General features: G+C 34.6%; 1 protein-coding gene and 1 long non-coding RNA gene across 3 annotated transcripts; both read left to right on the forward strand.

The window, feature by feature from the left end:
- Nucleotides 1–787: 787 nt before the first annotated feature.
- LOC127967743 (uncharacterized) lies at nucleotides 788–13,251 on the forward strand. 2 transcript variants are annotated; one of them, XM_052568396.1, is made up of 5 exons: nucleotides 788–859; nucleotides 2,382–2,681; nucleotides 12,779–12,829; nucleotides 12,976–13,023; nucleotides 13,126–13,251. In XM_052568396.1, exons 1-5 carry the CDS (start codon nucleotides 805–807, stop codon nucleotides 13,215–13,217), a joined length of 546 nt encoding a protein of 181 aa, XP_052424356.1. In that variant the 5' UTR covers nucleotides 788–804; the 3' UTR covers nucleotides 13,218–13,251. The 2 variants fall into 2 exon arrangements, 1 of the variants encoding a protein (XP_052424356.1); XR_008155808.1 differs by lacking the exons at nucleotides 788–859; nucleotides 2,382–2,681 and adding an exon at nucleotides 11,344–11,394.
- LOC127967744 (uncharacterized) lies at nucleotides 3,595–7,506 on the forward strand. Its single transcript, XR_008155809.1, has 3 exons — nucleotides 3,595–3,673; nucleotides 7,059–7,148; nucleotides 7,234–7,506. It is a non-coding gene; the product is annotated as an uncharacterized LOC127967744 (long non-coding RNA).
- Nucleotides 13,252–14,315: the final 1,064 nt, after the last annotated feature.

Raw genomic sequence — 14,315 nt, forward strand, 5'->3', positions numbered from 1 at the left:
ATAATACAATCAGTGAATAAAAGCATAAAATAAAACATCAAATTAAGATGTACATAAAAAAACATAAAAACGTAAATTCAGATGTATCTCGGAAGCACTTTTCACAATGAATATAATTCCAAAGAAACATGTTGAAATGATAAAAAACTGTAACAATGCGTCGACAGATGAGCTGGAGCCACCTGTAAGTCACGCTGTAGACTTGAAAAATAATCTGTTGATCAAATTTAGAGTGCACTGTATTGATATTACTAAATTACTATCTAAATTACTAAGAAACCAACAACCATAAAAGTTATTTTATTTTATTCATTTTTTTTGGTGGTGGTGGTGGTGGGACATGGGGGTTCTAGCAAATTTGCAGCATATACAATTTCATAAAATTAGCATAGCGCCTTACTTGTTTGATTTGAATTATTTTCACATTAATTTGTCTAATTAATGAGCAACTGACAGGTTGACATTGTCTGCATGCTTTATGTAGTAATGAGCAAACGTGTATCTAATGAAGAGACTATAAAGTATAATGTATTCCACATTTTTTATTTTGTTAAGATCTTGTGTTTCTAAAGTGTAATGGTACAGGTGTTTATATGTTACTTTTACAAAACTACCTTCCTTCTTTTAGTATTTGCTCCAAATCTTTCATCTGTTAAAGTGAATATAGCTGTACATGTCTCACGATCTGTGTTCACCTTCATGATTGACCACACAATACTTAAAATTAATAGTTTGTGGTCTTATGACCATTTCCTAATTCACTCTTTGTGAGACTCATTCAGTCTCTTTCTCACACTCGCTGTAATGGAGTTGTTCATCTTCATAGTTTTTCTGCTCCTGATGGAGGTTCAGTCTTACAGTAAGTGATGTCTATTGTTTAATTTTGATTAAATACTGTATGTCCACATTTGTCTAACATATTTCAGCATTTGTGTTCAGTATGTTTTAGTAATACTGCACACACTGGATCCTAAAACGTCTCTGCTTTTTATAGGTGTGTTAGTTTACATTAGCCATGTCATGAAAATTCATTCCCTTTACTGCAATAACCTGATTAAACATTTGAGTTCCTAGAAATAAGAAGCTTATATTAATTGGACTTGGTTTTATAAACATCCTTGCAATATCCACTGTAATATTCATCTACATCTGCACATGTTCGTATGAAAGTAATTCTGGGTGTTACTTGAATGATAAATTGAGAAAAAAGCAGATATTGAAAATATACATTTTTAGTTGTTGAGACACTGGATTTTTACAATTATTTTATTGTTCCTCGAGGCTCACTTATAATGTTAATAATGTTTTGTGGGTGATGTTTTTATAGCATCAAATAACTAAAACCAAACTTATTAGAAAAATCACTTCAACACACACAAATGTGATAAGAGCTATCTAAATGAAAAATTTACTTTTAATTTGTAAGTAGATTATTGGCTCAAACTAAAATGTCTTATTCATTTCCATGCATCACAATCCTTTTCTCTGATTCTTGTGTCTCTGTTCATGGACATTGCTCCTGCTCTTGTTCAGTCTTCCTTTGTTATTTACCTGTGTTTGTTTTTTCATTTCATCAATAAACTTCACACACTGTAAAGCCTAGTAAGTAATACTCAAAACATTTGCGGTAAATTATTGTCTAAAAATATTTGAGTAAACAAAACATTTTTTTTTAAAGTAAATAAAGCTTAAAATGTTATGACAAGGCGGGGCTGAGAGCCATAGGAGCCAAGCCAAGCCTCTCTTCCATGATCCCACCAAACTCATCACGATGATAATCATATACAACTTACTTCCATTAACAGTATATTCATTCAGATCTTTATAGCTCCGTGCTAGTTAGCAACAGCACACTGGTATGTACTAATGTAGTTCTCAAAAAGACATATAAATATTCAAACATCATGCAGTATATAAAGCCCTTTAAGTTTTGCTTTCCATCCTCAACCTAACCTCAGGTTCTACTCTTCACCATAACAGTAACACTGCAAAACCAACATAACAGAAACATGTAAATCCTAACGTGACACAACATTTAAGTACTAACTTATGTCTCTTTATATTAATCTTGTGTAAAAACACACAAAATAACACTTAATTTCTACATTTATTTTCCTTGTTGGCTGATGCAAAGCATGCTGGGAACTAGAAAACAATCGTTTTATGTGTTCACCTTATTACAACAACATTTTGAGTTTACAGAACTTATTTCAATCCAGTCCAATGAACTTAAATAATTATTTGAGTGAAATTAACTAAGATTTCACTGTTTGGTTTTACACTGCATGTTATGCTGCCTTTAAAGTAATAAATAAATAAATAAATAAATAAATAAATAAAAAATTAATATGAGAATGGCTGATTGATCTGTTTTGTTGCAGAATTTCCTAGAGTAAAAGTATCTCCAGATGTCATAAGAGAGTCCAGCTCAGTGAAGATCAGCTGTGAGACAGATCCACGTGTTTCAGTGATTGAATGTCACTTCTTCATAAACAGAGAAGAGAAGAAAATTAAAAGCAGTTCATCATGTGAGCTGGATCTCACTGGTGCTGAAGTGTTCAGATGGGCAGCTGTAAAATCACCTGAATCACTCAACATTATCTGTTTCTACACAATGACAACTGGTCCCAGCTCATTCACATCATCTCCTGAATCTGATCCTGTCATAGTGACGGTTCGAGGTGAGATATTTCACTGCTGTTCTTCTGTATTAGAAACTTTTATTCCAGTGTTTTTACTGATCATGGATTATTTTACATTATACTGATTCACTTCTAAAACTCATTATTATTTAGTGATGATGATGTTACACCTGCAGGGCACTTTTGGATAGATTGGATAATATTTGTAAAGACCCTTTTAATAGACTGTAAAAGTACATATTACTATTACTTAAGGTTACACATTACTATACTCTAAAGTACTAATATGCATATAATATACTTTAGGAGTGAAGAAGGGACAAAGTTGCGCCTTTAAGATACTGTCCCAGTGACATGCTGTTGTACTCTTAAAGTCATATCACTAAATTCATCAAATCAATTGTTAATACTAATGTTTGTGTTGTTGTGTACCCTCCAAAACTACACATTACTGGACAGCAAATATTTGTATTATTATTTGAGGATCGGTTTCTCCAGCAAGCAAGCTTTGCTTTAAAGTTTGATAATAATGTAAAATGACTCTCTATAATGCTGATAAATTGTCATCAAGTTTGATAATAATGTAAAATGACTCTCTATAATGCTGATAAATTGTCTCTGCAGTTTCAACATCAACCACCACTGAACAAACAACTACAACAGCAATGAAAACCTGTGAGTGATTGAGTTTATAAATCAGTTATTCTTACTCCATTCTGAATGTCCTCAAAATGAGAATCATTCTCTCCAGTTCATGATTTGTTAAATATTTTCTATAATATAGATCACCACATGTCTTTTCATCAGCATTAACTGTGATGTCCACTTCTGAAACTACAACATACAGTAAAACTGGTAAATTGCTAATCTGTTTTCTGGTTATTCTACATTAAATTTGAGAAATCATTTATTTTTAAAAACTGATTGCCCTTGCAATGTTATTTTTATATTAGCAGATCTCCAAACCAAGATAAGCCTGCCAACCAGTACAGAAAAGGAAAAAAGAAAAGTTCATCCACTCCTTCTTGATGGTAAAAGTCACTGTGTAGAATTAATATGTTGGATTCAAAAAGTTCAAATATACCTGTGAATTATTTTCAAAGTTTATTGGTACATCAGTATCTCATAGTGGTAGATCCTGAATTATTCTAAATCTTGTTCATTTACCCCCAACACAAAACTGCTTTTGGAAGTCGTGGCCTAATGGTTAGAGGGTTGGACTCTCAATCGAAGGGTTGTGAGTTCTAGTCCCGGGCCGGCAGGTATTGTGGGTGGGGGGAGTGCATGAACAGCTCTCTCTCCACCTTCAATACCACGACTTAGGTGCCCTTGAGCAAGGCATCGAACCCCCAACTGCTCCCCGGGCGCCGCAGCATAAATGGCTGCCCACTGCTCCGGGTGTGTGCTCACAGTGTGTGTGTGTGTGTTCACTGCTCTGTGTGTGTGCATTTCGGATGGGTTAAATGCAGGGCACGAATTCTGAGTATGGGTCACCATACTTGGCTGAAAGTCACTTTCACTAATCTGAATATTTGTAAGAACTAAAACCTTAAAATTTTTCATCATTTTCACCTAAGAGCCTGGCACATTAGATGATACATGTATAAATAGGGCATATTTTACTCCTAGTGTATTGTGTATGAAGGTTAGATCCGATCCATTCTGTCATCTCTGTAGTAAATCTGCAGTAGGCTCTTATTTGCATGTTCTGGAAATGTTTGGTTTTTTTCTTTTTGGACTTTTGTAAGTCCTGCTATTCAAATATTTTACACCTGGATATACCTCAATACCTTCTGCTTTTTCTGCTGTTAGATGACTCTGCTCTCAAGTTGAACTCTCTTCAAAATAGGATTTCATGAGCAGTGAGCACTGCTGCCAAAAACACTATTTTAGAACCATCCAACCCTGCAACTTTAATTCTATTATCCTACTTTAGATGCATTGTTTTGCTGGAAGGTACAACCACAAAGGTCAACGGCGCAAGTGACAAGACTATTCAGAACTGGGCTATAATTGCAAAGATATTATTAGATAAGCTAAAATGTTGGCATTGTAACTGTGTAGACCTGATTAATTGTTCCCCCTTTATATATATGAACAATTATCATGGCATCTACAAACCCGATTCCAAAAAGTTGGGACACTGTACAAATTGTCAATAAAAAAGGAATGGAATAATTTACAAATCTCATAAACTTATATTTATTCACAATAGAATATAGATAACATATCAATTGTTGAAAGTGAGACATTTTGAAATGTCATGCCAAATATTGGCTAATTTTGGATTTCATGAGAGCTACACATTCCAAAAAAGTTGGGACAGGTAGCAATAAGAGGCCGGAAAAGTTAAATGTACATATAAGGAACAGCTGGAGGAACAATTTTGCAACTTTTTAGGTCAATTGGCAGCATGTATGTTTATAAAAAGAGCCTCTCAGAGTGGCAGTGTCTCTCAGAAGTCAAGATGGGCAGACGATCACCAAATCAACCAATGCTGCAGCGAAAAAAAAAATTGTGGAGCAATATCAGAAAGGAGTTTCTCAGAAAAAAATTGCAAAGAGTTTGACATTATCATCATCTACAGTGCATAAAATCATCCAAAGATTCAGAGAATCTGGAACAATCTCTGTGTGTAAGGGTCAAGGACGGAAAACCAAACTGGATGCCCACGATCTTCTGGCCCTTAGACGGCACTGCATCACATACAGGAATGCTACTGTAATGGAAATCACAACATGGGCTCAGGAATACTTCCAGAAAACATTGTCGGTGAACACAATGTGCCATTCGTCATTGCCAGCTAAAACTCTATATGTAAAAAAAGAAGCCATATCTAAACATGATCCAGGAGCACAGACCATTATAAAAAGAAGAGGGGATGCCACACAGTGGTAAACATGGCCTTGTCCCAACTTTTTTGAGATGTGTTGATGCCATGAAATTTAAAATCAACTTATTTTCCCCTAAAAATTATACATTTTCACAGTTTAGTATGTCATCTATGTCACTTTCTATGAAGCCTGTATTTATAATAGATTATGAGGGTATATTTAAGGCATTATAATGATATATATAATAATAAAACCTTATAATATGTTGTATCATCCCATGAAAATTCACAAGATCCGTTTTAATATATTATAATATTTACTTATTTGTGGTTATAGCTTTTAAGAGTATGATGATTTATAACACAATGAACATGTTGCATCCACTTTTACAGTGGATAACACTTTTCATAGCTATAATGTATTATAAGTCTCATGTCTTGACATTTTTCTGATGCTACTTAAATCGGTAAAAGTCCACTTATAAGTGGTAATAATAATATTAATATATTTTTTTCTCTCAAACAGCCATTAGATTTGCTTTGCGCTATTTTAATTGTAATATCAGTTTATGTTGATGGTACCCTTTATACAGCTGTTGATAAGTAACTCTGTAACTACATATCAACTAGCGGACATTAGAGTATTAGTATATCAGCTACTGTAAATATATTTTTAACACTTTATTTTGATGCTCAACCAACAGATAAACTGACTATAAGTGTCTTTGCAAGTATGTCTTACGTATTCCACCATATTAGATTCTACCATTCTAGAGAAAACTAATACTTTAATGAGAGTTAATTGACATGTAGTTGAAAAGTTGTTTATAGTCGATTGATTAAGGGGACAATCAAAATAAAATATAACCATATAAAACATTGTTTTTATTTTTTCAGTTGGAGTATTAGGCTTTCATTAATGAATTAACATTAGCTGCACAGAAACACTCAAATAACACTCAACATCTAACCACTCACAAGCTGAAGTAAGATACTGTGCAGATCTTAAACAATGTCAAGATATGATACACTCAATTATACTGTAAATGAAGTAGATTTAATATGGTGTTCATTGTGTGTTATAAATAATCATACTCTTAAACATGAAACTGGAAATACATAAGTATTATTATGATGTATTATAATTGTTGTTATGATTATTCATGAGTTGATATAATATATTATAAGGTGTTTTATAATGCATTATGCATTCATTATAATGCCTTAAGAATACCCTTATAATTTATTATAAATACGGGCTTCATATAAATTGATACCAAATATTGAAATTTGAAACATCCACATCACTGCATTCTGTTTTTATTTACAATTTGTACAGTGTCCCAACTTTTTTGGAATCGGGTTTGTATTTGTATATATAATTCAGCAGAGTTTTGATTTAAATTCTTGTTATAGGAAATTAAATTCAAATAAAAATGTTAATTAAAAAAAAAAAACATAAATTCACATATATTTTCATGTAATGTTTTATAGTCATGTGGAACCATTTTACGTTAAATCATGAAAAACCAAAAGAAAAAAAATATTAAATCAAATAATTAAATCATTTTTTCTTTTGACAGGCTCATGGCTTTCAGTAGTGCTGGTTTTCACTGGTATTGGTTTATTTCTGTCTGGACTCATAGGATTCGTCTGTCTGTGCCGCTTTAGCAGTAAGTACAATGTACAAGTTTATTTGTGCATAAACTGAACTCCATGATACAGTAACATATGACAATAAAGTCTGTATCTCTGCAGGTTCTGTTGATGTTCTCACAGAGGTGAACTACGTCTCCTGCCAGATGGACACTACATCTCTTTTAACTTGATCTGTGTGTTCCGCAAAACATGGATGACCTTTTTACTTTCTTCACTTGTTGCCTCTGAAGAACAAAAATGTGTACAGAAAGATAATACAGCATAAATAAACTGAATTCATATTCTGATCAGCAGGCCAGACAGAATCTGTGAATTAAGATTTTGGGAGAAAATACATTTTATATGGGTGAAATATGTTAAATGTAACTGAAAGCATCTTAGAGTCATCTGTGGGGTTCAGTGATGCTGAATCAGTCTCTTTTAAAGAAAATTTAAATCGAATTAATGTAGTTTTTAAAATACTTTTTAAATCATATTTAACGTTTCAAGCAACCAGAATGAAACACATACATACTAAACATGAATATGAATACTTAAGCAATTCAATAATTATTAAAAGACATACACAATATTTTAATTAGAAACATGATAGTCAAATGTGTGGGTTACATATAAATTAATATGGACTTAAGCAATGGACTGATATTCATTTATAAGTCTTTTTGAGTTCATTTTGGTGCATCTACATCTATAAAAGGTTTCTGTCCCATTCTCTGACATAAGGATGTTCTGTGGAGACCAGAGGTTAAAAGGTCCCCTTAAGGCTGGTTCACACGGCAGGATAATTAGGCCGATTTTAGCCCCGATTCACCCCTTCCGACAATCTTAGGATGCTCCGATTATCGTGGTGTGTTAAGACTGCTCTCCTCTGCTCGGAAGAATGTCGGGACCGCTCCGATCTCAAATCGGGGGTATCCAACATGTTGGATTTCTTCTCGTGTGTGGTGTCCCCCGAGGACAAACAATCACGCAGCCTGTGGACTGTGGTGTGTAGCCAATCAGAAAGCGAGGTGACAAGGCAGTGATAGTATCGGGAAACAAAATCAAAACAGCCGGCGTATATAATATAACAAATACAAATAAAGTCGATGGGCATAACTACATCCACAACTGCAGTCCACCAGAGTACATGGAAACGAATATATGAACGTTTATTTCAATGGTTATTAATCTGTGTAGTACGTAACAATATTTCTATTAGATAAAACAACAACTTATCTCCATATTATGATATAGCAAGTATAGTCCATGCTCGCGTTGTCTCCACATCTTTGACCATCGCCTTTTCTTGTTTCTCTTATGTTTTTTTTCTGTTAAAAACAAAGCACAAACTATGGCCACTGCATCCTCTTCGTCCGCCATGATTGTTTACTCTAAAGTCACGTTTGATCTCGAGGGATTTTGCGAGATTTCCCGTCTGACCTGGGAATGCTCGGGAGTCAAATCGGTTCGTGTGTGATGTGTTGATATTGCCGTGTGGCTGCACACCACACACTGAACGACCAAAACTGTTAGACCCGGATTTTTTGTCGCTGTTTGTGGGGTCTCTCATATTTGGAAAATCAGCCGACAATTTTTAAATCGTCCCGTGTGAACCAGGCCTTAGGAATTTCAGTCTGGTTTTTCGAGGTGGGGGGATGTCAATCCAACGATCTTGTGATCATAATTTCATGGGTTTACATGTGATGGTTAGGCTGTGCATCTCTTTGACCATCAATCATTTTCCGAATTGCAATTGTCCATAATTGTTCTAATGGTGTTAATGTTGAAAGCTGTTTTGTGAAAGAGTTACTGTTACTTTTACAAAACTACCTTCCTTCTTTTAGTCTTTGCTCCAGATCTGTCATCTGTTAAAGTGAATATAGCTGTACATGTGGTCTCACGATCTGTGTTTACCTTCATGATTGACCACACAATGCATCAATAGTTTGTGGTATGATATACCATTTCCTAATTCACTCTTTGTGAGAGTTTCATTCAGTCTCTTTTCTCACACTTGCTGTAATGGAGTTATTCATCTTCATAGTTTTTCAGCTCCTGATGGAGGTTCATTCTTACAGTAAGTGATGTCTATTGTTTAACTTTCATTAAATACTGTATGTCCACATTTGTCTAACATATTTCAGCATTTGTGTTCAGTATGTTTTAGTAATACTGCACACACTTTAACCTACAACGTCTCTGCTTTTTATAGGTGTATTAGTTTACATTAGCCATGTCATGAAAATTCATTACCTTTACTGCAATAACCGGATTAAACATTTGAGTTCCTAGAAATAAGAAGCTTTTATTATATATTTTTTATTATTATAGACAATGGATCATGTCACATGTGTATCTATGTGCGCACCAGGAGCACCTCGTGTATCTGCGCACATCCGACGAATAAAGCTTTTTTTGTCTCAATCTAAAATGTCCCATTCGTTTACATGCATCATGATCCCCGTCTATGATTCTTGAGTCTCTGTTCATGGACATTGCTCCTGCTCTTGTTCAGTGTCCCTTCACTTACCTGTGTTTGTTTTCTCGTTTTGCCCCCCAAAAAAAACACAATCATTTGGATCCACCTCACTTTGTCTGTGTCCCAGCATGACAGAATGAAGCAAACAAGGCTAAATAACAAAGGAACACTGAGCAGGAGCAAGACCAGAAATCTAAGACAGGAGCATCAACAACAAAACATGAGGGGAACAAGGTCACAAACAAGACAGAGCTACAAACTAATATTCTTTGAACAGAGACATAAGAAACACAGACAGGGATCATGAAAACATGGTGGGTAGGTTTTATAACCAAGTACAGAAGTTCTCAGGCAGATGTCTAGAGCCTCAAACACTGCACATTTTACATGTCTTCTGACACAATCATTTTATAAAATGTAGGATATGTAAGTAATGAAACATGATGTTTTACAAAGACTTCCTATATGCAAAATTGATTTATCATGTAATGACGCCTTTAAAGTAATAAATAAATAAATAAATAAATATAAGAATGACTGATTGATCTGTTTTGCTGCAGAATTTCCTAGAGTAAAAGTATCTCCAGATGTCATAAAAGAGTCCAGCTCAGTGAAGATCAGCTGTGAGACAGATCCACGTTTTACAGTGTTTAAATGTCACTTCTTCATAAACAGAGAAGAGAAGAAAATGAAAAGCAGTTCATCATGTGAGCTGGATCTCACTGGTGCTGAAGTGTTCAGATGGGCATCTGTAAAATCACCTGAATCACTCAACATTATCTGTTTCCACACAATGATACATGAGCTAGGTTCAATCATATCATCATCTAATTCTGATCCTGTCATAGTGACGGTTCGAGGTGAGATATTTCACTGCTTTTCTTCTGTATTAGAAACTTTTATTCCAGTGTTTTTACTGATCATGGATTATTTTACATTATACAGATTCACTTCTAAAACTCATTATTAGTTATTGATGATGATGTTACACCCGTAGGGCACTTCTGGATAGATTGGATAATATTTGTAAAGACCCTTTTAATAGACTGTAATACTACATATTACTACTTATGGTTACACATTACTACTCTAAGGTACATATAATATACTTTAGGAGTGAAGAAGGGACAAAGTTGCGCCTTTAAGATACTGTCCCTGTGACATGCTGTTGTACTCTTAAAGTCATATCATTAAATTCATCAAATCAATTGTTAATAATAATGTTTGTGTTGTTGTGTACCCTCCAAAACTACACATTACTAAAGGACAGCAAATATTTGTATTATTATTTGAGGATCGGTTTCTCTTGCAAGCAAGTTTTGCTTTAAAGTTTGATAATAATGTAAAATGACTCTCTATAATGCTGATAAATTGTCTCTGCAGTTTCAACATCAACCACCACTGAACAAACAACTACAACAGCCATAAAAACCTGTGAGTGATTGAGTTTATAAATCACTTATTCTTACTTTATTCTGAATGTCCTCAAAATGAGAATCATTCTCTCCAGCTCATGATTTGTTGAGCATTTACTATCTATATGGTACAGCATCACACATTTCACAATGTCTTTTCAACAGTATTATGTGTAATGTCCACTTCTGAAACCACAACATACAGTAAAACTAGTAAGTTGCTAATAATAGCTTTTTTTGGTTATTTTAGATTAAATCTGATAGATAATTTCCTTATTAAAACTGATTGCCCTTGCAATGTTTTTTTTTTTTTTTTTATATATATATAAGCAGATCTCCAAACCAAGATAAACCTGCCAACCAGTACAGGAAAGGAAAACATTAGTAAGTTCATCCACTCTTCCTTGGTGGTAAAAGTTGCCTGTGTATAATTAATATGTTCGATTGAAAAGTTTAAATATAGCTGGGAATTATTTTCAAAGTTAATTGGTACATCAGAATCTGTAAGTAAGCAGTTCCTGAATAAAAGCAGTAAACACAGGTAATTCAACAACAGTCTCATGATTATGCTGCTTAACAGAAGAATGTCAGAAAATAGTGAAGGTCAGAATACACTACATGATTTTTGCCCAGATTTACAGTCTGGATACATTGATGCTAGTTGGCTAAAGCCAGAGCAAATTTGTTTCGACAGATTTCATAGTAAATCAATGGTCACTTCATTTTTTTTAGTTTCAGTCTGAGGATATCAAACATGTGTCCCAGTTCAGAGGGTGTATCCTTCGAAGGACACTGAATTTAAAGTCATGTCTTCAAGGGCTATGAAGGTCAGGCTGTGTGTTGTTAAATGTGACCCTGGAGCTTAGATCACTAGGGTATATTTGTAGCAATAGCCAAAAAAACATTGTATGGGTCAAAATTATAGATTTTTCTTTTATGGCAAAGATAATCAGGACATTAAGTAAAGATCATGTTCCTTGAAGATATTTTGTAAATGTCCTACTGTAAATATATCAAAACTTATTTTTTTATTAGTAATATGCATGGTTTTCTCAGTACTTAGATTTTTGTTTTGCACCCTCAGATTCCAGATATCCAAATAGTTGGATCTCAGCCATATATTTCAATCTTCTAACAAACCATACATCAGCGGAAAGTTTATTTATTCAGATGATGTATAAATCTCAGTTTTGTGGCCCAAGGTCACAGATGGGATTATCTAGCACAGATCCCTGCATTTCAGCATCACAGGCCCCTACTTTTTTACATCCCTTAGGAAAACTTTCACATCATAGACATGGGTTGTTTTAGGCTTTCTCCTTATTTTTATATTTTATACAGCCATCAATTAGTGCTGAAAAAAATTGGCGCGCTGGTGGAAACAACACGAGACTGCACTACTGCGACTGTCAAGAGTGGCTTGACTGTGTTTATTGTCCCGCCAGCTGCAGTATGGTGCATGCCGTTAGCACAGCTGAACAGTTCTGCGTTCAAATACACGCAATAGGCTTAAACTAGCCGCAAAGCACCTGCAAAAGTAATTACCATAAATGTGTTGGGAGAAATAAGAAGAAGATATTTGAATTATTTATTAATTAAAAAATAATAATAATCTGAGTCGGTGTCACAAGGATGAAGTTGCAACCTTGACTCTCCATCTCTTCATTATATACGCACCTTTAGAGAGAAGTGCATGTTTAGATTAAGATTATCATTATAATAATAATGTAAAATGACTCTCTATAATGCTGATAAATTGTCTCTGCAGTTTCAACATCAACCACCACTGAACAAACAACTACAACAGCAATGAAAACCTGTGAGTGATTGAGTTTATAAATCAGTTATTCTTACTTTATTCTGAATGTCCTCAAAATGAGAATCACTCTCTCCAGCTCATGATTTGTTGAGCATTTACTATCTATATGGTATATCATCACACATTTCACAATGTCTTTTCAACAGTTTTAAGTGTAATGCCCACTTCTGAAACCACAACATACAGTAAAACTAGTAAGTTGCTAATAATAGCTTTTTCTGGTTATTTTAGATTAAATCTGATAAATAATTACCTTCTTAAAACTGATTGCCCTTGCAATGTTATTTTTATATTAGCAGATCTCCAAACCAAGATAAACCTGCCAACCAGTACAGGAAAGGAAATGAGTAAGTTCATCCACTCTTTCTTGATGGTAAAAGTTGCCTGAATTAATGTTTTATTTAAAAGTTTAAATATAACTGTGAATTATTTTCAAAGTTAATTGGTACATCAGAATCTGTAAGTAAGCGATTATGTTGCTTAACAGAAGAATGTCAGAAAATATAGTGAAGGCCAGAAAGCACTACATGATTTTTGATCAAGATTTACAGTCTGGATACATTGATGCTAGTTGGCTAAAGCCAGAGCACATTTGTTTCAACAGATTTAATAGGAAATCAATGGTCACTTAATTTTTTTAGTTTCAGTCTGAGGATATCAAACATGTATCCCAGTTCAGAGGCTGCATCCTTCGAAGGACACTGAATTTAAAGTCATGTCTTCAAGGGCTATGAAGGTCAGGCCGTGCGTTGTTAAATGTGACCCTGGAGCACAAAACCAGTCTTAAATCACTAGGGTATATTTTTAGCAATAGCCAAAAAAAAAAAAAAAAACATTGTATATGTCAAAATTATTGATTTTTATTTTATGCCAAAAATAAATATGAAATTAAGTAAAGATCATGTTCCTTGAAGATATTTTGTTAATGTCCTACTGCAAATATTTAAAACTTAATTTTTGATTAGTAATATGCATGGTTCCCCGAAGGGAACGAGACGCTGCGTCCGAAAACTCTATGGGAAGGCCCTTCAGCGTGACCAGCTCTGAATAATATGTGTAATCAGTCTCATTAATGGGTGTGATGACACAGGCGGGTGATGTAGTGACCAGGAAGCAAGTAGCGTTCAGGCTGTATGTTTTTCCTGCCCGTGAGAGAAAAATATATTGGGGTAGGGACACACGCAGTGTGTTGTCTGCTTGAGAGCGAAGCACGCAGAATCAGCTCTCGAGGGGAGTTGATGGGCCACGATGCGACTGTTTGTTACTGCTTTGTTTCACTCTCAGAAGGTTCTCTTTGATGAGGGAGCCTTCACTAGCATTTTCTCATGGTGGCGGTCATGCTTTCGCCGAGGCAGAGCGGTGGCTTTGCTCGCAGGTTTCACTTTCGCAATGCTCCTCCTCCCTTTTCCCGAGGAGATTGACACGGAAGGCGTCGAGGAGCTCGCAGTTGCACACACATTTGTTGCATAAACATCAGTTGCACAAG

The sequence above is a fragment of the Carassius gibelio genome, chromosome B11 (assembly GCF_023724105.1).
Source record: "Carassius gibelio isolate Cgi1373 ecotype wild population from Czech Republic chromosome B11, carGib1.2-hapl.c, whole genome shotgun sequence".
Lineage (NCBI taxonomy): Eukaryota > Metazoa > Chordata > Actinopteri > Cypriniformes > Cyprinidae > Carassius > Carassius gibelio.